Here is a 24,733-nt window from a genome sequence, read left to right on the forward strand (position 1 = left end):
TCAGGTATTTATGAACTTTTTGGTGCGTGGCGGTCGGGGCGGGAGAAGGGCCGCGTCCTGGAGGGGTCTCTTGGGGTTCAGCTGGATGTCGTGGATGGGCGAGTCCGGCAGGGGGTCCAGACGGGCGTTGGCCCCGGGGCTGCTGCCAGTGGACGAGGTGCCCGTTAGTCCAAACCCTTTCATGCCGCCGGGGGAGTTGAGGTTGGGAGCGCTTACATAGCGCTGGGCGTCGTCACTACCCGTACTGCCTGCACTCCCTCGCTTCTTCTGTGAAATGGTGGCATAGAAGGGGAAAGGAGGTTGTAATAAAACTATGGGTGAAATCAGAGCATATATGTGGCAACTCCACCTCCTTACATGTTCACGGTGCATCAGGGAATTACCTTCACGTAGCCCCACACAAATAGAAAGAGAAGAAGGAGAACACGAATCTATGCAAAGCACAAAGTTGTACCAAGAAAAAATTGCAGCAAAGGGCGCAGCATGAGCACAGAGTGGGATTACATGAATGCCGGAAATCCACAGCTACGGGTAAACTTGATTCTTTGTGTATACACTACACATATCCACGGAAGAGGGGTCTCCCTGCTCACAAGTTGATGGGCAATAATTACAACACAGGCAACTCCAGTTATAACAAAGTACTTCGGACTGGTGGTTTTCTTTACTTTGTTATATCAAAATTTGTTACAACTGAAGGGAACTTTGCACCATATATTTGTAATGATGCTAATTTTGGGACCTACATCTTTACTTCATTGGAACAACATTTCGTTATAACCATGTTTGTTGTAACAGGAGCAACCGGTACGGACAGAAGCAAATGTGCACACACACAAAAAAAACAACAACAATACATGCTATGTTTGCTCTTGAATCATTATTTTTTTCTCACTATTGTGACAATTTCAATCAGATAAAATGAGCTTCACTTCCACACACAAAATCTGACAGGTTGCAAGGACCACAGACATTTGGAAAGGGTGATCCCAAACCATGAAGACGTACTGGTTCTGAGGAATGGAACCAAGTATTTAGCTGTCACAAGACAGCTCGACCTCGATTATCCGGCCATTTCGGGACCAGCGCTCATCCGGATAAGCGAATTGGCCGAATATGGGAAACACAATGTTAATGTATATAGCTGCCGTCCAAGCTGCCGTCCCAGAGCACTGGCAGCTAGGCAGGTAGCGTACCCCACAACGGTGGTTCTTATGATGAATCTATAGATCATGACTGCATACTTTTACGATGATAATGTGGTGTGAATTTATGTTAGTTCTGTCGGGAATAATGTAGGTAAATCGTGTGAGTTTTGTAGAAATTTTAATTGAGTGTAAAGTCACTGTTTTTTCGCAATTTTTGGATGAAAAAAAAAGTCCTCCACTGCGTGAACGCGTCCGGATAATAGACATTTCCGGATAAAAGGAGGGCGGATAATCGAGGTCGAACTGTACATTCTACATAGCAGAATTATATTCCCTATCATGGTAGCCTAGCACTCAATGTAGCTACGTCTTCTTCATGATGAAGGGGAAAAGAATCACAGAGCATGAGCAAATAATTAAAGAACATTGAAGCTATAAAAGTATATTGAAGCTATAACTATTGAAGATACACCACTTTGCATTTGGAAGTATGTCTATTCAATGTTCAGTGTTATTGTTTACACAATGATGCTGTAGTGTTCTTGTGCCAGACGACCAGAAATACTTTGCTGAAGAAATGAATAGATCTAGCATACCAGGACATCTCTATCTATGTGTTTATGTTCTTCATTTCAGCCTTACAATAATGCAATGAATAATTCTCATGACATACACACATCTTATGTAATAGCTCCCAGGGGCCTGTCTTATAAAGACTTGTGATAGAAATCAATCACAAGTTTATTGAGAGCTTCGATGCAAGTTGCGATTGATTTGGGGACTTGTGATTGATTTGAAGGCTTTATAAGACGGGGCCAGAAGGGCAAAAGATTTGGTGAACATTACATAATATGTCTCCTCACCTTTCCAGCTGCCAGGGGGTTCAGCACTCCAATGTTTGGGTTTGCATTGAACACTTTGTTGAAGTTGGTTTCTCGGTTAATGAGTTCCATTTGGAAGAACCGTTTGTCATCCTGAGAAAGAAATAGAAAAAAAAAGGCAGAGATTGGATAATCAACAAACAAAGAGGCAGACAAAAACAAAAACAAATAACTTAAATGAAAGGAGTTCGGCGGCAATAGAAGTATTAATCTCAGAGATGTGTTGCATTGCGAATGCTCTTAGTGTTATTACCAACCAAACCATCTGTGCAGCATGAGGGCATTTGGTAAATTGCATAAACACACAGATATCAGGTGTGTTGTTGGTCAGTTGCACCACTGTGCAATAATCAAATACATTTGCTTGTAGTGCAAAGCTCATATCAAGGGGGGGGGGGGGGGGGGATTGTGAATTAACAATCATTGTCTGACCACTGAATGCTTTTACGCGTTACAATATCAAGCTGCTACAATCTACACTTCACATGACTCTACACTCCTGAATTTATACTTCTGAGAAACACTATATTTACATCTAAACTACAACTATATGCCTTATCCTGTCTTGCTGAAAGGCAGATTAAAATAAAAATGATACTGTTATGATTATAACTGATACTGGAGTTTTAGTGTTCAATACAAGGAGAAATATGGAGGTATGGTACATTTCAACCTGGAGTTAGCACATGTTAAGAAATTCTATAAATGATATATGAACAGTCTTTCGTTACTTTGTATTACAATGGAGCTATACCACAAACAAGTCATTATCATCTGGGCATGCAAATGGGTGAGACCAGTAATGAATGGGACCTGAGATAATTCACAGCAACTGAAGAAATAAAGATGGATGAGATCTGTCTATTCTTTGGTTGAAATGAGGAGGGACTGACGTTTTTCTATAACTTTTCGGAACATGTTCTTCATGGAGTTCATAATGGCAGGAGAATGATAAATCATCTAAAATGTTTGCAATCACTATAGCAAGTTAATAATTCACAGCTGCTGGCAGCTACCTCAAAACACAAAACTTGTTCTAGCTTACATTCCCATCTGGAGTGTGTTCACAGGGACGCATGTGCCAGCGTTAAAGTTGTGAGAGTGACATTTTGACTCCGTAGACAAAGAATGATCAATGCCTGCAATTAATGGGGACCAATGGCCGATGCCCATATCAGGAGATCTTGTGCTTCTCTTTAACCCGCTGAGGACGGTTTGATTTTGCTACAACACGCACTTCCCTTAGACATCTGCCCGAGTATACTTGGGACTCGTCCTGAACGGGTTAACATATATCCCAGTTCTTATCATCGCTTTATGACAAAGTTAATTTCGTGTAATATAAATTGTGAGTCTCACATACCCCGTTTATACTGCGAGCGGGTTTTCGAGCCGCCTCGAGGAGGTTCGAAAACCCGCTACGAAAAAGCGGGCTCTCGTCTGTTTATACTGCGCGAGCGAAAGCAGGCCCGAGCGGGTCTTAGCAGGGTCACGGCTTCCGTTCCTATGGTAACCGAATTCCCCTCCGAAAACCGGCGCGCGCTTTCGTGGCATCACTTTCGCGCGGAAACGTGACTGCTGAGCGCGAATTTATAACAACGTGGGTTCTCGATCCGGTGCAGTTGCTTGTTTACATCATGAACGCGCGATGACCTCCAGTGATAACTTCCGGGTCGGCAAAAAAGCGGCTTTTCGAACCCCCTAGCGTTTATACTGCTGTCGAGCCTCCTCGAGCCTGCTATAGCGGGTTCTGAAACCTCCCCCCGTAGGAGGTTTCAGAACCCGACCGGACCCGACCCGACCGGATCGCCTTTTCTGAATTCTGTCTGTTTATACTGAGCTGAAAGCCTGCTCGAAGCGGCTACAGGGGGTTTCAGAATCCGCTTTTTCCTTAGTATAAACGGGGTAACAGTTATGGTAAGAGTACATTACATGTCAGTTAACCCATATCTGCTGATCTACGAGATATCCCGTCATTTGCGCAAACGTTGCAAGCCCTGATGTACGGATAACCCGTAGCAGAAATGACTAGGATGATGACGTCATATATAGAGCTTTTCATAGCCCATGAACTATGACCTAACATCCCATTCCCTTGCCTCACTTCCTCTCATTACACAGATCAGTGATTTGGATTGGCATTCACTTTTGAAGTTGACAGCTAACAGAATAGGTCTACATCTACATAAGATAGAACAATGCTGTATGTGTACATACTTGACTGTAGTCCTATCCATAGTTAGACCATACTAGTCCACATCTTTCTATCTGTTTCCCTTCAACATTTCTTCATCTTGTAAGCTTTATACCCTCTAATCAATATACCAATGGAAAGCAAACATAGTGACAATTGTAAAAATGATGATTACCTTTTCGTATAAAGACTATTTATATGTTCATAAGTGGTTTCTTTTGAATGAGCAATATGATTATTCATAATCGTGTATTTCATATGTAAATATCTATGTTATGTGACTTCACATAATTCATAGAGGATGATGATTTCGAACTATATAAGATCTTTTCCTTTTCTTTCAATGGATATATAGTTCTCCATACTATCTTCTCATACGTGCTAGTGACATCAAATTGACATTGACAGAGCTCAGTTGAGTAAACGTGCGCAAAATAGCCTCCAACACCAACAGCTTATAAACTGCATTACGTGACCAGCCGATATACGGGTTAAAGTTACATCATGGTATTAATACATTGTTGTGTACAGGGAACCCTAAGGGTCATCATTTGCGATACAAATGCTGTGATGTGTCATTCCCCCACATCTTTATACAGGAGTGCTCTACCATAGAAAGTTATATGCTGTGAGTATATAGAAGTAAACACAAAGGATCCTACTTATGATTAGATCCCCAGGACCAAGAGGCAGTACCAGAATTAAATAGAATTGAGATAATATGTCATACAGACTCCATAGATATCCCATAGGGTGTGTATTTTTGATATGAACATGTTACATTATATATATGTCTATTATCGGTGTTATATGATTACTGGCAAAGTTACAAAATAACCGAGCAGATCTTGCCTCTTGAGTGAAGACGTCATCTCCTCACAGAATGGCTAAATTGTCAAGAACCCAAAGAAGAGAGGTGGACATATTTAAGGATCGGATGGTCATAGGTTTCAAATGCTGAGACTAGCTCACGAAAGATGTTACAGCGTACATATGGGGTAGCTAGAGGCCACATTAATTAAGAATTTCTCAACCCAAACTTGTCCACACGACCGCCCTGCAACTGTGCCAGCGAGGGTGGAGCACCACATTTACACAACCCAACACAGCCATCTTTACGGTTGTCCTTATATATCTCCACCCCTTGTGTCTTGGCACCATCTCCTTGCTCAGAATAATCTGATAGTCTTATGTCGTGGCTCCTGGATCCCACCTCATTTGCAGTTCTATTCTATACTACACCAACGTCCAAACGGGGTTTCACGTTCACAGAAGCTTTTGTTTTTAAACATACTCAGAAAGATGTCAAATGCTGCAGAAGTTATTTTAGTAGGTCTAAAAGTAAACTAGAGTCAAGTTTCCAAAATGTGTGCACATATCATGTCCATTACTCTTGCATGTAAGTTTAAGGCCATAGAATGTGTGACACTAGTGAGCTTTATATCTGCAACGCAAACGCTAGAGGCGACACTATTAGTCTAAAAATGGTGTTCTGCACTTGCACGAGGCAGCTGTTTCCATTATTCAACCCAGGAGGCTGCATTGTCTTAGTGTTCATGTCGCAGATCTCAAGCTCGCTACTGCTGTTGTATGGGAACATTGTTAGCAGCTGAGTGATCTGACAGGAGACTTTGTGTTCAGGTGTCTGAATGTTTTTTGAATGGTTTGTAACTCTGGACACAACCAGAAATGCATACAGAAAACTTGATTAAAAACATGAAATTTTGCAGTCTCAAACCACTCTGTGTAACACATGAATCAGGCATCCAGGATTATCACACTGAATACTGTAAAACCAGAAACCAGAAATTTTTGCGTGCATGAAACTTTCGGGAATTTTTGCGAGGAGCCAAGATTCGCAAAAGCAAAATGCACACAAAAATGTTTGTCTAATAACAGCTCCTAGACAAATTTACAAGATGTACTTTTGTTAATATGCTTTGTGATTGGTAGGAGTATACGTGTTTGGTAATGTAATCTTTGGTATGTTTATAAACATTGTATATACACGTTTCAATAAAGACAAAAAGAGAGAAAAACATTTTTGTCTGCACAATGCATTAAATGCTAGTTGCAAATTCACAAAAGTTTCATGCTGCGAAAATGGCCGTCAGTTCAAATTCACGAAAGTTTTGTGCCGAGAATGTTTCTGGTTTTACCGCACACACATCACATGGGGGGGGGGGGGGGGGTGGGGGCAAGTGATACGGTCTGGACAGGAAGAGGGAGAGCTTGCTACTCACAATGAGCTTCTTGATGGCCTGCTCCTTGTCTGCTATCATATCCTTGAGTCTGCTGATCTGCTGGAGGTCCTCCGGCCTCGAGTCCCGTGACTGGTAGCGCTCCTCCGCCTCCTCCAACCTGCGTGTAGCATAGCATGATGGGAAGGGGGTTAAGGGTCTGTCTTGGTATAGATCTGCCAAAGTAACTGAAGACATCCCTTAAGACGGAAAAAACAACCAGAACTGATATATTGGTTGCGAACAGGATGGCACTGAGTAAGCAGTTGGGCCCAAGGGGTCAATTACTTCTGCTTTTCCCTAAAGAGAGTTAGCCAAGCATAGGCATCACTGTCTTTTATGCTGTGACAAGGGTGAACAAACTTTTTGTGCCTACCCAACTATCCAATTTCAATTTAAACCCAACACCATTTTATAAATATGGGAGTAACAGGTGTTACGTCCAGCTACTAACACATTCTGCCGTGGCACTACCTGTGTGGGAGCAGTGTATACAATGCTGTTAGTCCAACGAATACAAGTGTTTTTACTAGCTCACAATGCCAGGTGAGTGTAAACTCACATGATTTGCAGCGCTGAAATCTTGTCCTTGAGTAGGTCCTGGGCCTTGTTGAATTCCCCCAGCATGGCCTGGGTCTCCCTCAGGTGCTCAGCTGCAGCTTTGTCTAAGTTGTCTTGGTGGGCCTTCTGCAGCGCCTGCTCTCGCTTCCTGCAAATTTTGGTGATATGTCGCAATATCTAGTCTTTTGTTTCCAAGTTTACTTTCATGCACATTCTCTCCTCATGCACAGGTCAATATGCATTTGTGCACAGGTTTCCTCTGTTATATCAGGGTGTATTTTAAAACAAGCTAACTGTACATCAATAAAACATGATTTTCATATCTGTACACCAAAACCTAATCAATATGTAGCCAAAGTGCAAAAAAAAAGTTTTGAGCACTTGTCCTTCTCGAAATTATAACTACGTTTTAGTAATTTCATTCACTTACAATACAAGTTCTGAGCAACATACACACTCAAACTAGATGAAAATATAATAAAGTTTTACTACATAAATTGCATATGATACAAGTTCTGAGTGACATTTATTACATTCATCTCAAAACAGTGCATCAAGGGGGCATATTGATCAGCAATACTGTTTTTTTTTTTTTCTCCATCACACATGACTTCATTGAAAGGAGCATCCTTTATCAACCATCCCCTATCACCCCAGAAAGAGAGGATTCTAAAATTCATTGGACGCTCCCGACATATGAGATAGAATCAGTATGAGAGTAGATAAAAAGCCCTGAAGAAGTTGATTGATCACTTGCTACAGAGTGTTATAAGGAACAATCAAGTAATCAGAGGAACACAGGAAACACCTTCCCCTATCCCCACCCCCACCTCAAAGAAAGAAAGAAAGATCCCCCTAAAAAGAAAAAGAAAGAAAAAAAAAATGATTGCCACACTTACCTGAGATGTGTGACCGCTTCGGACTTGATCTTCTGCACCTCCTGAGCCTTGAAGTCAATCTCCCCCTTCAGCTTGTCCAGCTCCCCCCTGAGATCCTTGACCTCCTGGTCCAGGGTCCCGATGTGACGGTCCCGGTGGTGCAGGTCCTCCTTCAACTCCTGGCTACGCAGTTCATGATCTCGCTCCTGGTCATGGGATTAGACACATCGTCCAGAGGGTTTTAGCAAGTTAAAGCTAGAGGGCTAAAATTCATGTGCCACCATTTGGAATTTGCTTGAAATAAATTGACAGGTTCTACCAAGAAACTTGGGAATGTCCAGCTGATGCAATGTGCCAGGATAATGAGATCAAAAATGTAAAATAATTTTGACCATATGCAAGCAGTGGGTAGGTAGAATGTCACTAGTACCTGACAATCAAGTCGTTCCCTCGCAGTAATATCAAATCACATGCAGCTGGTTAGCTGCGTGTGATTCACTCAGTCGCAATGGATACTGCTATGGCCCAATAAATGTAATTGATGTAATCGATCATACAACATCATATAGGAACCACAATCAGGTATGCTCTGAGAGTGCAATACTTCTGGTGCACCTATTATCACAATGTTATTTCACACGTTTCTTATGCATATGTCTCCATTGTAGAGCAAAAAAATTGGCACTGTGCTTTGCCTTTAAGCTCATATATGGTGCCTTGAGTATCAAGTTGAATATGCTCAGCATAAACCACTAGACTGAAATAATAGGGAGCTTTAGATTTTGACGCGCGGACGTTTGAGACGACGCTTGCGCTGGACGTTCTCCTCTCCCTGCGTCGTGTGGAAAAGTAGCTTTAGATTACGCTGGGACGCAACGTATAAAAAATAAAATCGCGCCCCCATATGATCGGTGCATGAAGTAGCTCTCTACGTCGCAAACTGTGCGGACGTGAAAATAGCCCAGTACGCGTAGTAAACAACTCAGGCGACGCAAGCTAAAAATAGATTGACTTTACGCGCGCTACTGCGCAAGCTCAGAACATGTTTTTTTCCTTTGAACGTCCGCGCGTCTAAAATCTAAAGCTCCCTAATACCAATGCAATACAGGTCATCTGATGAAAATTGCACATGGGTCCTTGCAGATGACACTGCCTCAGAGACCATTTAGCTGCTGTCGACATGGTACTCTCACATCATTACAAATGTTACATACACTGTCACATTAGAGTACCAGATCAGCGAATATCTACGAAGCAGACCATGTGGTACTGTAAAAATGGACATTTTCATGCAAGTGATTTCCTCGCGCTAGGCCTGGCTAATATGAATGAAGTGTCTTTTTAATTTCGCAGACAGTTACAACAATTGAGCAAGCAATTCAAGTGGCTCACCAGTGCCACACTGGTTACGGATTTTGGCAGCACATGCTTTGTTGAAAAGTAACTGGTCCACATCACAACAGTAAATTCACTCACGCTGTCAGTAAGAATAGCAAACATAAAGAAAACCACATAGAGCATAGCAATTATACCCCTTCAATATACCTATCTTGAAATTAGATATATAGAATACAACATAATATAACATGCAAACAATCTGCATACTTTCACTTTCGCAGTAGCTTCATGTTGTGCGAAATGCACAGAAATTTCCATCCCACAAAAATTTCCACTTTTACAGTAGTTTGCTGCTTCCACTGGACACCCTTACCTGTCTCTCCTTGAGTTCAATGGCTCTGTCCAGCTCCATTTTAGCAGCGGTCATCTGGGTGCGGTGGGCCCTGGTCAGCTGGTCAAGCTCTGCAGATTGCCGCTGGGTCAGCTCCAGGCGTAGCCTCTCTGCAGGTCAAAGGAAAAGGCAGCCTTTCTTTAAAAGTTCCATTAAATATCTCATGCATAATATGTTTAACATACTAGTAGCTCCTCGCGCATAATAAAGATGGTGGCAACACAAAGAAGAGTAATGCTCATCGTTATCACTAACATCGACAATTCTGAAACTTATTACTAACAAAGAAAGCAACAATGATGATAATGATAAAAACAATAACAACAAAACAAAGTAGTACTAGAAGCAACAATAATGACAGCAATAATAACAGCAAAAGCATCATTATGATGCTCATGTCAATAAGTAAACAATATCAATAAACATAAGATAACACCAGACTACATAAATCCCCTATTGCCAGCATCTCTAATATCACTGATAAAAAAAATTAAAAACTTGTGATGTTATGTGACTAGGCTGCTACATTCAAGTTAAAAATCTACAGCAGGTTTGATTGCAGGAAATCTGCCAAGCCTCTCTTACTAAGACTGCCACAAACAACAACATCGACAACAACAACAACAAAATGTACTATGGGGGCGCTCGTACCGATAGCCTTCCTGTGTTCTGTGGACTGCATGTCCAGTTCCTGGAGCCGAGTCTGGTCCAGTTCGGTCCTGAGCTTTTTGAGGGCCTCTTGGTGGGCTTCAAGCTCAGAGTCGGTGCTGGACTTGTACTTGGCCTTCAGTGTACTCTCTAAGTCCTGCAGGAGATGGTAATACCTTCCCTTTAACACCACAGCATCATGATTTACATACTCAGTTACTGCATGCTGTGATATCATTCAACTTGTTTTGCAATGCACGAGAAAGAGAAATAGAATACACATACAAAAATATATACATACTTTTAGATAATCAATCAGCTATGTATACACAAAGCAAGTGTATCCTCAAAAAATTGGCAAGATCTAGCAAGTCCATTCCTACTGCACACTTAATCAAGAATGGCTCATATACACCATTGCACTGCTACTTGTGCAGTACATACTTGTAAGTTTCTTTTGCGTACAGAAACTTTCGCGGTTTCCATCGGTGCCGACTTTTTCGCGTGTGTTTAAATTCGCGGTCGGTAATGATAGCGTTGTAACAAGCGACGAGTTCAAAACATTTTCGCGTGATGTTAAATTCGCGGTTCAACCTCAAAGCGCGAAAAGCGCGAAAATAAAACCACCGCGAAAGAAACCACTTTTACAGTACAGTGAATTCCTGATTTGCATGACATGTTAACATGAGCACAGAGCACATGTGAAGTGAGACATGGGCCTACGTGATGAAGGTCTGATCAGGCAGTAATAGTTTCACACTACAAATGTGTGTTTGTTGTGTAGAGTAGAGAATGGGTGCTGTACCTCAAGTGCCTTCCGGTGTTCGGCCAATGTCCTCTCGCGTTCCTTTTCCTGTGTCTCTTTCAGGTCCGACAGGACTTGGGAGTGGCCCTCGGCCGCAGTGGCCATCTCGAACTTGAGCCGGTTGATCTCTTGGTCAGCCTTGCGCTGCAGCGCGGCCATCTCCTCCAGTGACCGCTCCGATTTACTCGTCAGCCGCTCCTTCAGGCTCGAGATCTGACGAAAGAGATTTGTGGCGTTTTGTTTTCTTGAAAAATATCATGCTTTGTTACCATAGAAATGAGGAATATAGATGTGCATATCCCAGTTTCACCTTCCACTTTAATATCACAGTACATAATAAGCATTACAGCAGCATCAGTACTCCTACCTATATGTGGATTGGACTCAAAGTCTTTTCAATTTCTTTCTAATTTGCCCTTACTTCTCCCCCACACAGGCTCTAAAAATCAACAGCAACATGATACAACCATGGCTCCACACTTTGAACATCCAGTGTGCTATCATTTCCATGTTACAAATTAAGTATGGTAAGTACAGAAATGTATGCATTCCACTAATTTTGATGAATTTCACGCTAATTTGGGCTAGCACAAATTCTAAACCCCACAAAAGCAACCTCATGATTTTCTAGGCACACTTTATTATAACATGTTGAATAGTGGACATCATCAGCTGATACTACAGATAATACTACAGTTGTAGCATGTGTGTGTGGGTGTGTGTATGTGTGCTAATACTAGTATGCCAACAGTACAGCCCTGCACTGCATGGCCGATTGTTATCCCTGCCACGGGCCTAGCAATACTTCATAGCCCTATGTTACTGGAAAACTTGGCAGACATTGGTATGACTCTGTTCCCTTTACAAACACTACTTGTAACTTAAATTCATGTATTACATTCTAGGGCAATTGGGCAGTACATCAATTTTCATGCATGTAAATGGCACATAAAATTCTGCCTCTTTTTGTGTATTATGTGTATTGTACAGGGTGAATTCAAATACTCATGGATATGTTCTTCTGAGCCCCTCAGTGCACAAATTTAATCATGTGAAAATAAAGACGTTTAGAGTTGTTACCTCCTGCAGGAGTTCGGTGACCTTCTTCTGCCAGCCTTGTTTGCTGGCATCCAACTCCTGGTTCTTGAGGCTAGTCAGCTGTTTGAGGGCGCTCTGTTTGTCCTCGTCATGCTGTTCGGTTAACTCGCTTCTCAGTTTCTCGCACTCTTTTCTGCAGGGGGGAATGAGCAGCAGACCGGTCTCATGAGTGACTTCATTTTATATACAGCTGATGTTTTTAAAGATACACCATCACCAGATGCAGATTGCTGCCTCCTAAAGTAAACTTTTAGCTTTCCTGTAGTTTTTCATAAGATGATTAATTAATGGTAACATAATCAACACTTAAGCATGATTCCTTCTTTGTCATCAATGCTCTTGGATCCCTTTACAAGTATTGTACAGTTCCAGCAGCTGCAATATTTAATATCAGTATCCAACAAGTCCCATTTCCTATTGACCGATTCTGTGACGCGTTATGTGTATTTTTGGCACTGGGCGCAGCCATAGTGGGTGTCTCAGCCGACCCCCCCTTCCCACTCCCCACCCCTCTCCCTACATTAGCACGCGCGCAGAATGAAAAACTGCTTTAGCCAATGGGCGTCTCGTACTGAGTGCGCGAATGCTTGCTTAGTGCGCGAACCTTTGTTACAAGTGCGTGATAAACATGTTGCCCGGGGTGGAGGAGAGCAGGGGGGGTCGGCTGAGACACCCACTATGGCTGCGCCCAGTGCCATGAAATGTCTGCTGCCCTCAACGAACCCGAATCGGTCAATAAACCTCCTGGCTTGTCAATGGAACAATGATGGTTGTACTGGTGAAGTTTACATTTTATGGTGTGCTCTCACTGCTACAGATCACAACAGTGAAGGACAAAATCTGCTCACTGTGCATCGGCCATAAGCCGAAAGTGATGTAAATTTCAGAAAGAGAGGAAACACATCACATAAAGTGGGACACAAATCTCATTAAGGGGCAAAAAACGTCTTGTTACGGGCAAAGAACATCTCGTTTAATGTTCTCCAAGGTATCACAGTCCCCTCAGTGAACTCTAGAGGCTGAAGCTGACCACCGGGCTGATGTAGTCTCACCTGAGAGTCTCCGTCCATCTGGAGTCCAGATCTTTGGACAGTTGGTCTAGCTTGGTCTTCAGCTCCTCCCTGGACTCTGCCATCTTGGTGGCATGGGTGTGCTTCAGCTTCTCCAGCTCCGTCTACATATAAAGTTTGGACACAAGATGAACACTGTATCAGATATCGAATATTTCATCTTTTTCAAATCATCTTTCAAATGGTGCATTCAACATTTAATCGTAATTTGCTTCAGCAGCTCTACAATATTCTTACATGAATTCAAACGAGACCATCAGAGAGGGGAAAAAAGTCAGGCTGATGACTGAAGTGGACAAAATCCCTCCCTAGCACTTCCTAGATGCATTCACTACTTCAGGATCAACATTTACAAAAAACCTCATTGGGCCAATCTGGGCTAAAATATGAGCTTAAAATATTACTATAGAATCTAAACATAATGTTCCAATATAATTCATATTTATCTGAAATCAAGTCCTTCATGCAAATTCACCTTCAATAGACTGAAAGAGAGTATATAATATGAGTAGGTACTAGAGTGCTTACTCACCATGTTATGTTATTGTATTGTTCATCCTCTATAGGTAGTGCAGCACTTAAACACTGTCACTGGTCCAACAGTCACAGGCCCGTAAAAATCACTGTCGGGCCAGTAACATTTCAGGAATTGCAAAATTTACTGGTCCTATGTGACTTGTCAGAAAAAAAAAAATTGTTGGGGCTAGTTGAAAAAAAGAACTGGACCAGTAAATTTTACATTTACAGTGAATTACAGAAATCTTATGGAAAAAGTGGGTATCTACTGGTCCGACAAGAACAGGCAGGACCAGTAGAAAAAAAAAAATGAGTTAGTGTGCAGCCAAGCGTGTCTGACCTTGAAAGATGAGGCCTGGCTGCTGGCTTCCCTCCCATCCTTCTGAGCCTTCTCCAGGTCCTCCAGCAGCTGGGCGTTGGTCTGCTGCAGGGACCCGATGCGGGTGTTGGCCGAGCCCAGGCCGCGCTCGTTCTCGTCCAGGATGCCCTGCAGCCGCCGGGCCTCCGACTCTGCGCGCTTCAGCTTGGCGCTGAGCTCGGCCTCCTGGTGGGTCAGCCGGGTCTGCAGGGAGTCCCGCTCCTGGGTCAGCTGGCTCCGGGTGGACTCCAGCTGCTGCTCCAGCTCCTGGATGCATGCACAGAAGGAATGGAAGAAGAAGAAGAGCGAAAGCAGTGGTCACATTTTGAAGGATTCTTGCTGCCATCAAATTGTTAAACAAGCTTTCCAGCAGACTTTGTATCAATTACACAAACATTCAAGATGAGTATATCATATAATTGTCACATATATGTATAAACAACTAAGACTGAACAGAAAATACGAACAGAATATAAGAACTATCTATCTATCTATCTATCTATCTATCTATCTATCTATCTATCTGTCTATCTATCTATCTATCTTTCTCTCTCTCACCTGTTTCAGCTTTGCCAGCTCCTCAGCAGCCTCCCTCTGTTGTTTCTCCAGCTCCGCTCTGTGAGCGAGGAGCATCTCCTCCGCCTTGCTGCCGTGCTCCTTCTCCAACCTGGCGATGTCCTCCGAGCCCCGACTCTTGGCAGCCTCCAGCTCCCTCTCATAGCGCTCCTTCTGAACCTGCTTTTCGATGGACAGGTCTTCAAGAGCCTACCAGACAAACAAATAGATAATTTGCTATCAAAAAGTAATAATTTAATTACACATGACGCATCCTGGCTTTACAAGCTATCATATTGTGTTTGATATTTTGACATTCAGAATACGTATATTGTTATTTTGTATTAGCATGATATGCTTTGTACATTTATTTCTTTTTTTCAGTTGAAAATGAATTATTATAAAAGTAAATGAAATGAAAGTTCATATCTTATTTGTATATGAATAAATGTTAATAATCTCCTCATTTCTTTTTTTACACCTTGTAATACCATTACAGCATGGTTTTATATTAAAGTAATATATCACTTCAGATTAATAAAACTGATCAGTTATGTTATGCTTTGATACTGGACACACATGTAAAACGCACTTCAGTTTGCAATAGGTGATCATGAGGCACTTATCATAGTTTTGCTTTTTCCACCCTTACGTTAATATATTTTTTCTCAGTACCCAAGTATGCGGAGACTACAGTAACTTGTGAAATTGAGCCTGAAGTTTGGTGGTTTCCCTCCCCTCTCCCCCCGCCTCCCAACAATACCATCATCACTACCACCATCATCACCACCACTGCACCCCACCATACCTTCTCCAGTGACTGCAGCTGGTTGGTCTGTTGCTGACTGAGAGACTGCTTGCTGGACTCCAGCGAAGCCCTCTCCTTCTCCAACCACTGTACCTTGTCCTGCAGCCGGGACAGGTCGGACTCCAGGTCCTTGATGGTGGCCGCATTGCTGAGTTGTGTTGCCTCCAGTGTGCCAATCAAACCTGGTCAAAGAAGACAAAAAAAGAAAATAATAATAGTAAAAAAAAAAAAAAAATTAGATTCTGACATGGACTTATTAGTACATGATTTGTCATTCTTGTTGTTTTGATTCACAACAGAAAACATAAATCCTGACATACAGTCAGGAGAAGATATTATCATTGCACTCATTTTTGGTTGCAGATTACTGATCTTATACATCAACATACTACAATGTACTAAAGGACAGATAATTTTGAAAGCAACATGGGATAACTAAATTTTTTTCCCCAGCACTTTTTTAAAATTTTCATTTTATTCATTGATATACATTCTACTTGAATGTAAAAATGTACAAAACAAGTATATAAAACATATACACCAACCCACATAAAACGCACACACACTTACAAAAATACAAATAAACATAAAATAGCAATCCCTTTTCACATGACTGTTAAATCTGTGCGTGAGCGATTAGCGCCAGAGTTTGAAATGACTTATTTTCCCCGATGGGATGCTCTTTCTGTAGATCGGCACATACTTCTGCCTGGTCATATCAATGGAAACTGGGAAAGCAAACAACAAAGGAGCAAACCTACTTGATTTCTTCACCATTTCCGACGCCTGATCTTCGCATCTCTGTCGCGATGCCGCCAGCTCGCCTTCGACCTCTTTCAAGCGAGTCATTGCGCTGCTAGCTTCCTTTCTGGCAGCAAGGAGCTATAAAAAGTGAGTGTCAGAAAGAGACAAGAGATGATGAGGATTATGATTAATACAGGGTTAACTGAGACATAGACATGATGCAGAAACTATAATGTCAACTGGGATTATTGGTTGAAAAATAGCAAAATGTGCACAATCAGAAGTGTGAGTGGAACCAGAGCTCACTATAAGCATCACATGGTGTTATGTGATAGCCTATAGCAAAGGATTTTTGAAAAAAAAAAAATCTTTTTAACCTATATTGGAGAGAAAGAAAAAAATCAAAATGCAGAAAGTACATACCATGCATGCAAAAAATATAGAAAAACATAACACACAAACATATCAACTCATGCATTTTGTTGTATAAACTTTTTTTCACAGTCTTAAAATGACAGGATATTTCTACTAATTATACAGAGATAATTTTGATAATATACTATAACGTACATGCAACTGAGAAAAAAAAAATATTCAAATGAAGAAGAGGCTTGTTTGGGATGTCTCTTTGGTACATATCTAGGCTTTTACTTTGCACTTTCTCAAATGCAAATCATGATGAGTCTCAGAATTTAAACAAAATGGCTCTATGAACCCTTTACAGTGTATGTGCCAAAGTCATTACTGGTTAATTGCTGTCTTGGTATATATACATATCTTTCATCTCATGGTTAGAGTATCACTTTAAATGTAAACTTCAAATGTGTCTTGTATTCCTCAAAAGTACCTACACCTTATTTGAAGGGTGACTGGAGCACAAATTAAGCAGTCACATTAAAAAAAAAAAAATTAATTCAACTTCCCATCATTCTATCATCAGGAAATTTGATACCAAAAGTTTAGTCTAAGTTCTATGCTAATAAAATACAACTGTACCTGATTTTAAACAACCACTTCAGTGAAAAAGAAAAAGAAAAATAAGAACACTGATGATAACTTAAGGACATTTAGAGAGGAATGCTGTGGTACCAGCTTCCAATGTTCATCTTGGGGATAAAAAAGGCGTCAGCCGTGCTAAGGCACGTATACCAAAATATCCCCATAAGAATGACATGCAAGGTTTTGGGCTGTGGCTTATCCCTGGTTCCAGAGGCCTGACTCCCAAGAGAGGGTATAATCCTCCCCTAAGTTATGTAACATCCATGAAAAGGTGGTCATCAGAAAACCTTTCAGTTCCGGTGTGAAAAAAATGGTATTCTGGAGACTGCTACGGCTCACTGGAACCATACAAGGAGCTTAGCACGTTCCGTCAACCCTAGAAATGTCAGGTCATAATATCTTGTACAGGGTACTGGGATTTAGTTCCATTGAAGGGAAATGAAGACTACCTTTTCTACAAAGGAATGCTTTGCATCTACTTAAAAACTAGCCCACAAATAGATTCTCTACATCTCACAAACACAGGCAGCCTCGGATTGACCATGCAGCAGCACTGCATGACTGGTACGTGTAGAATTGGAGGAACATTTCAGAGCCCTATATCATAAAGTAGTGGCAAGAGACGTTATTCCCCACATTTGCTTTTTGTTATTTCTCTTCTGTTTTGTTTTGTTTTTTACAACTGCGAGATGACATTGATATCAACGATACAACCAAATACACATCCCTAGATGATAGAGGGCATATAAATTATGAGCCACCCATCAACTGCCATTTACAATAGACAGCCCCCTTTAGATGCAGTCAATCAATGTAGTCAATAAAACTGCTAGCTAGTAATCACAGCGGAAGCCCTATTTTGGAAGCCTTCCCGATGTCAAATCAATATACAGCTGTATTTGCGATATCAGAATCAAGTCGAATTTCATGCAATGCTGCACACTGGCACTGGTCTGACGGTCCCTGACCAGTAAAAATCACTTTCGGACCAGTAAAAAATAGAACGACTTGGTACCTACTGGTCCAACAGACAAGTCGGACCAGTTATAAAAAATGGGTTAGTGTGCACCCCTGAATACTGACACTAAGCACTGGAGAGACCCATTGAAAGTAATCTCATTTCATTGCAAAAGAAGTGATATCAAATTCAAACAAAAATTTTCCATTCAGAGTAACATGCATTGTAAATGCCCATTTCACTTTCAAGTACCAGTAACTTTAATAAAACAAGCAAAACTACTAGATTAAATATTTTGATCTGCATGTCTACTGCACAAGATGTTCAGTAACTGCAAGCAAAGATTAGCCTCTGTTTCAGAATCCAGTACATGTTTTTACAAGCGACGTACAGTATGTCAGCTGTGGCACATTGACACTCTGGTCAAGAGTGGCGACAAATACTCAATTTATATTCACAAACAACAAAGCTTTTTTTTTTCATTTAACATCACAAATCCTCACATAACCAAAAAATAAGTGAAAGCTGATTCAATCCAATGCATAAAAGTTATAGAAGGAGTGGCTTGCATGTGAACGCAGCAGTGTCGGGTCTTCATCAAACTCAGTGCAGTTTCAACACTAGCTCACTGGACTTATTACCACTAACCTCAAGTGACTGCTCTATAAAACTGTCTCCCTAGATTAAGAAACATGTTGACATTATCTTTCTGATTTATAAATCTGTTTTACTTAAATTGTGACTTAACCACAAAGATGACTGTGTATTTTTTAAGCAAAAAAAAAAAAAAAAAAAAAATCAAGAGCATTTTGATTCCTCTAAAAATATTCTGTGTTCAACCTGAGATTTGACCCCCTGCTGACACAAGGCCATGTTCTTACAAGTATGATCTTTGATTGGGAGGGGTTGTTGGCAAATGGCACAGAGGGCTACTGAGATGTGCCTATGCAACCTTGAACCTAAACTGCTCAATTACTTTTTTTTTTATCAATGCTCTGGTCAATAAACTAATCTGTCAAATAACTGTTTGTCTTGAAGGAACCCTGTATGTGTTGTAATCTGAAAATGTATTGCAGTCAAAGTACATGTCCTTGTTCAATTTCAGCTCTTGAAAGGATTTGACTTTTTACAAAGCTACAAAGAAAAAAAAAAACATGCACATGCAAAGAGCACTCTTCCTTGCTGTCTTTTACATGCTTGTGTGTGAGCAATTGACAGTGTTGTAGCGGCTTGAGTCAGAATTGAGACTGATTGTGCATAGCATGTGATCGCAATGACTCATAAAAGAAACCATCAACAAATTTCTGTGTTTTACAAATGAATTATTGTCTTCAGTGACAATATATTTGCACTTCTGAATTCTATTTAAAAGTGTTATGGTATCTAAACAAGTTTTACTTTCATATATCATACAAATGTGACTACTGCAAGTTCCACACATACACTGTACATGCTGTGCATGTTATTACAGGCATCAAGGTTGCTCTTTACAAGCATGAGGCGTAATAAATTGCCTTGCAGAACTAATGCTGGTTGAATGGGTTAATAAGATTGCTAATCGGATCTGGCTCACTTTAGAAGCCATGCACATTATTCACAGACTCTACATCATCTCTGCAGATCTGCAACTTGCAAGCTGGTATGCTGTGCATGTGCTGGAGACTTGTGTTCCTGATTTCAAGTGTGTGTGTGCATGTGTGTGTGTGTGTGTGTGCTTTTGATGTTTTGTTTTTAGGTTTTTAGGTTTTTATGTTTTTGTTTTTTTTTCTCCAGCTCAGGAAAGGAGAAGGGGCTACTTTCCCTGCATGGTCCAATGCTTCTTCATTCAAACTGACAAAACAAAAACACAAACGACCCTCTCCCTGAATAAAAAAATGCACAACAAAATAAAGAGATAAACAACACCATACTACAACATTAACAACAAAAGTACAGTACAAACAATCCAAATGAATTACAGGGTGAGAATTTGGACTCTTTAGGAGGAGACTAAGCATAGCTATGCAGCACTGAGGGAAGCTCTGAATCAGGGTGTGGTACATTCTTGAAGCTGTATCCACTTCATGTCACTTGCTTGCTAGGTATTCACTTTTAACACATTTCATGTGTCTGACAATGGTGTGGAATAGCAGGTACTGTACCAAAGCTTGTATCAAACTTTTGTCACAACTCATCAAAAGGAAAAAAATGTGCTGTTAATTTGTGTGTGTGTGTGTGTGTGTGTGTGTGTGTGTGTGTGTGTGTTGGTTGTTGTTGTTGTTGTTGTTGTTGTTGTTGCTGTTGCTGCCGCTGCTGCTGTTCTTGTTCTTTGAGTGTGTGTGCCATATTTTTCAATGAATGCTGTGAAGTACCTGTAAATAGCTTTAAAGGCTGGAACATTCTATCATTTTTACAGACACGGTTCTACAGTGTACATGTAGGATATATTTGAATGGCAGACATGAAATTTGTACTGATTTAGAAATTTAACTGATCAGTAACTTGTACTGTTTGTACATTTTAATATTGGACCAGTAAAATGTTTTCACTCAAATTCCAAGGAACTTGTAGAAATTAGAGCAAACAGATCTATGAAAAAACAAAAACATAAACATGGAAACATCTTGCCAGAAGGGGCCAATAACCACTCTCATCTTTGCATATATAGATGTCTTAAACGTAGCTGACTTTAAGCTAATGCAGCTGCTCATGAGTTGTTAGAAAAGCATGGTATTTACAGCGTTGAAATTAAGAGTAACAAATGAACATCAAATGTGTCATAGATGGAAATGAATTTGTTGGATAAGTCAAACAATTTGTAATTAATCAAGAAAGAATAAAGAATCCAGGCACTATCTACAATTTGTATTTAACCCTAAATCTCAATTATTCTAGTGCCATACATTATTTTCTAGAAATACAATAAGGTGCAGTAATCACAGTCAATATAATATAAATACTTTGTGACTTCTTCCAGTGTGCCTTTTTTTTTGGGGGGGGGGGGGGAGGGGGGAGGGGATGGAAGAAGAGGAGTGCAGACAAACTGACAAACATTAATCAACCACAATCATAGAATGGTAATAGAAGTTTACAATTTACACCCTACATTTGCAATTTGGTAATTTTGACTATCAAGTAATTGCTTGTTACAATTTGTATACAATCTATAGGCAGGTAAAGGGTAATGACAGAATGTTACCTGTTGGCCCAGGTTACTGGCATCTCCCTCCCGGCTCTCCAGAGCCGCCTCTGCCTTGGTAAGGAGGTCCTTGTATTTAGCAAGGTCTTCCTCAGAAACGGCAAGTTCTGCAGTGAGTTCTTGGACCTTTGAATTCAGACTGTGCTCCTTTTGTGCAAAAGTTCTCCTCAGCGCCTCCTCCTTCTCCTTCCATTCCATCCCCTGCTTCTGGAGCTCATTTTCCCTGAGAGCGCTGATCTCCCGTTCATGAAACGCTTTCAGCTTTTCCAGCTTTCCTTCATAGTCTTCTACTAACTGAGTCTTCTGCTCGTTAACAGCCTCACATTCCTCTTTTAATCTCGATATATCTGCAGCATGTTTCATGTTGATCTCCTCCAGTTCACTTGACTGTCCCATTTTCTGGGCATTTTGGGCTTGTTGCAATGCCTCCAATTCATCCCTGTGCTTTGATTTCAGGTCCTCCAACGCTCCATGTTTCTCACGCTCCAATCTCGCTTTCACATCGTCAAACTGCTTTAGCCTGTCCTCGAAATCCCGCTTGACAGCAAGGAGGTCCTGCGATAGGGACAACAACTTCTGGGAGTGCTCAGCCCTGAGGTTGCCCTCCTTGACCTCCGACTTCCGCTTGAACTCGCTGAACTCTGCGCCGGCCTCTCGCTTCTGCCTCTCAAAGTCGGAGGCCTCGGCCTCGAGTTTGTTCACCCGCTGTTGGAGTTCTGTCTCCTTGCCTAGCTTGCTCTGATACAGCATCATCTTTTGCTTGGTCTCTCCCATGAGCTGCTGGAGTTCTTCCTCGTGTGCTTCCTTCAAGCTTTGTACCATAGCTTCATGCTCATCATTCTTTGTGTTCAGTGCATAGATCACCTGCAGCATGAGAAATAAGTGGAAATATTGCACATATGAAGGAACTTGTGTACCAGTTAACAACAATAATTATAAATTTGCAATTTTACACATCTGATCCAAACTTCCTAAGCATCCACAAGGGTGATATCACTTATTGCTTCAGTCTGCTGGGCAAGGATATGTAAAAAAAAAACATGTTCATATTGGAGTTTTCAATGGTAAAAGATTTCATATTTTCAGCTTGATACACATCTCTGTATGAAGTGGGTACAACTGTACTGAAAAACTTATGCTCAGCTTTCTTTGATCAGATGTTATGGCTACAATTAAACTTGCATTGTGAACATGATTGAAGGATGTAAAGAATTTTTGCACCAGATCTTTTAAAAACTCTTCTTCTAGAAAATTTTATTAATTAATTTATTTCCATTCACAGGGTGGATAGCCCTTTCAGCACAAAACTGATTTTCAAAGGGGTCCACGTAAAAATACAATGATTTACAGGGTAAAACAATAAATACAACTTACATAAATAACTGTATACAACAAACAAACAAGAATAAAAATAAAAATACTCAACATAAAAAGTATAAGTATTCCTATTCACTTCAAAAGCATGGAAAATGTGCGTAGATGAATTGAATTTTCTGCCAGAGTATGCAAACAATCATTCGTGATATGAATATTACTGTATGTATAATAACAACAAAAAAATATGTATATTTAAAATGCAGCCTCAAAACATATCATATCTTCTTATATTCCGTTTAAAAATACAGATTGTATCACTGGAACGAATATCATACGGTAGACTATTAACCTAAATTAGAATCTATACTAAGTAACAGAAAAATACGCACACATCCATGTCATGCTTGTTGTTGTTTACATGCTGAATTGCCAGTGAGTGGGGCAGTATGCCCACCTGTATGTAGGTCCATACAATTAATGTAGAACATGTGATACACACTGTTGACCATATGTTTTGAGTATAGAATCAGGGTTAGAGGGGGGTTAGAAAATCTAGTTCCAAAATTCTTAAAATGTCTGTCAGCTTAAAGGCTATTAAACTACGTTAGAATCTGAATGTTTATTTCAGTTCACTTTGACAATTAACCACACAAATTTTAACCCCCCCCCCCAAAAAAAAAAAGAGCAAAATTGACATGAAATTTGAAAACAGACATTTCTAGTCTATGTCAATCTAGTTCTAATGCATATTGATTGGCAATATGTTGCACTTCAGACACGACAATGTTCTGCAAAGGCTGCATAAGCCTCTGTTTAGAAATGTTTTCGTTCGGAAGACATTTTCATATTTTAGCTTTAACAACTTATCAAGATCAAAATCCAGATCCATGTCGCACAGACGCAATTCTCGAGTGTGTGTGGTTTTGCTTTGTTTTACCTTGTACTAGTACTTGTAGTAGTGTTGTACTGTAGGCTAGCTGTCTGTGAATCGAGCAGCGCAGTCATAAAAGTAAAACTAGCACACAGGACAGTAGGGCGTACCCACTCAGACACATGCACCAATATCGACGTATGGGACTAAACATTGCTCACGATAACGGGATGGTTTGAGTATCCCTCTTTTTCGGAAAGCATTTCTTCTTCTTTTATCTTACGATACTCACCTTTGTAAGCTGGGCAATTTTCTTGGACATCTTCAAGTGAAGTTCTGGGCTAACATCAACGGGAGCCGGCCCATTGGATGGGCCAGCCCCGTATTTGCTCTGTTGCTGGAAGAAATTTTGCGACGACATCTTGGCCGCCATGATAGCTGCGCTCAACTCATCGAAGATTCGATGTTTTTGTGGCGGAATGATACTACAAAACTTCTGAAGTGTTTAGAGTTTCCCATTACAACAGTGACAAACCAAAATGATGAATAAAATGGATGATTAAATTACCTTACGAACAATCCCAGAGTATGTTTTACTGTATTCATTGACTTAGACAATTTATGGTATCAATTATCATTAGAAATCATTGATGACAGAATGCACTACATGATGTTCGCCGTTAGTGGCCACTCCATCACATGTAGTTCGGTCAGCAGGTTGTGTACTGTTGCTATGCCAATACACCGTGTGTAGTGGGAGTGCAGGCAGGTGAATCACCGATGAAGGCAGGAGTTCATGTCTAATACACATTTTATAATCATAACAGTTTGTATTAGTCGGAATATTATGTCTTCCGGACAAAATTTTGGTGTTTCTCGGCGATAGGAAGCTTGATTAATTCTACATCACATTTTTTCTTTTTTTTTTTCCGGCTCGGGAATCAAAGATTTTCTGTTTGCAAAGTCAGTTGAATTTGAAAGAACGAATAAACAGGCCTAAGGACACTTGCACAAGTCATTTTAAACGATGAAGTTTATATGAAACTGTCTGAAAAGATATGATAACGTCCTCACGGCAGTGTTCCATTTCTTTGTTTAGGGTAACTCTAGGTCTTAGAGAGTTCATGCTTTATTCATAATTGCATTACAATTTTCAACTTCAAATGAGGGTGTTTGT

General features: G+C 40.7%; 1 protein-coding gene across 1 annotated transcript; it reads right to left on the minus strand.

The window, feature by feature from the left end:
* LOC139726778 (protein FAM184A-like) lies at nucleotides 1–23,989 on the minus strand. Its single transcript, XM_071637769.1, has 16 exons — nucleotides 23,849–23,989; nucleotides 21,369–22,232; nucleotides 16,251–16,371; nucleotides 15,490–15,671; nucleotides 14,685–14,891; nucleotides 14,109–14,393; nucleotides 13,235–13,356; nucleotides 12,165–12,315; nucleotides 11,085–11,297; nucleotides 10,283–10,436; nucleotides 9,614–9,741; nucleotides 7,924–8,108; nucleotides 7,026–7,172; nucleotides 6,467–6,584; nucleotides 2,012–2,122; nucleotides 1–264 (listed from the first exon to the last, which is right to left on the minus strand). The coding sequence occupies exons 1-16, from the start codon at nucleotides 23,987–23,989 to the stop codon at nucleotides 1–3; spliced, it is 3,393 nt and encodes a 1,130-aa protein (XP_071493870.1).
* Nucleotides 23,990–24,733: the final 744 nt, after the last annotated feature.

The sequence above is a fragment of the Diadema antillarum genome, unplaced genomic scaffold (assembly GCF_040938485.1).
Source record: "Diadema antillarum isolate AM-2024a unplaced genomic scaffold, OU_Dant_1.0 seq00000098_RagTag, whole genome shotgun sequence".
NCBI lineage: Eukaryota > Metazoa > Echinodermata > Echinoidea > Diadematoida > Diadematidae > Diadema > Diadema antillarum.

Excerpts from the sequence above, each read along its gene's own strand:
- LOC139726778 (XM_071637769.1), bottom strand. The coding sequence starts at position 23,989 with ATGGCGGCCAAGATGTCGTCGCAAAATTTCTTCCAGCAACAGAGCAAA. Across the intron at positions 14,394-14,684 it reads AGCTGGCAAAGCTGAAACAG|GAGCTGGAGCAGCAGCTGGA; the intron begins GTGAGAGAGAGA and ends GCATGCATCCAG. Across the intron at positions 7,173-7,923 it reads GAAGCGGTCACACATCTCAG|GAAGCGAGAGCAGGCGCTGC; the intron begins GTAAGTGTGGCA and ends CAAAATTTGCAG.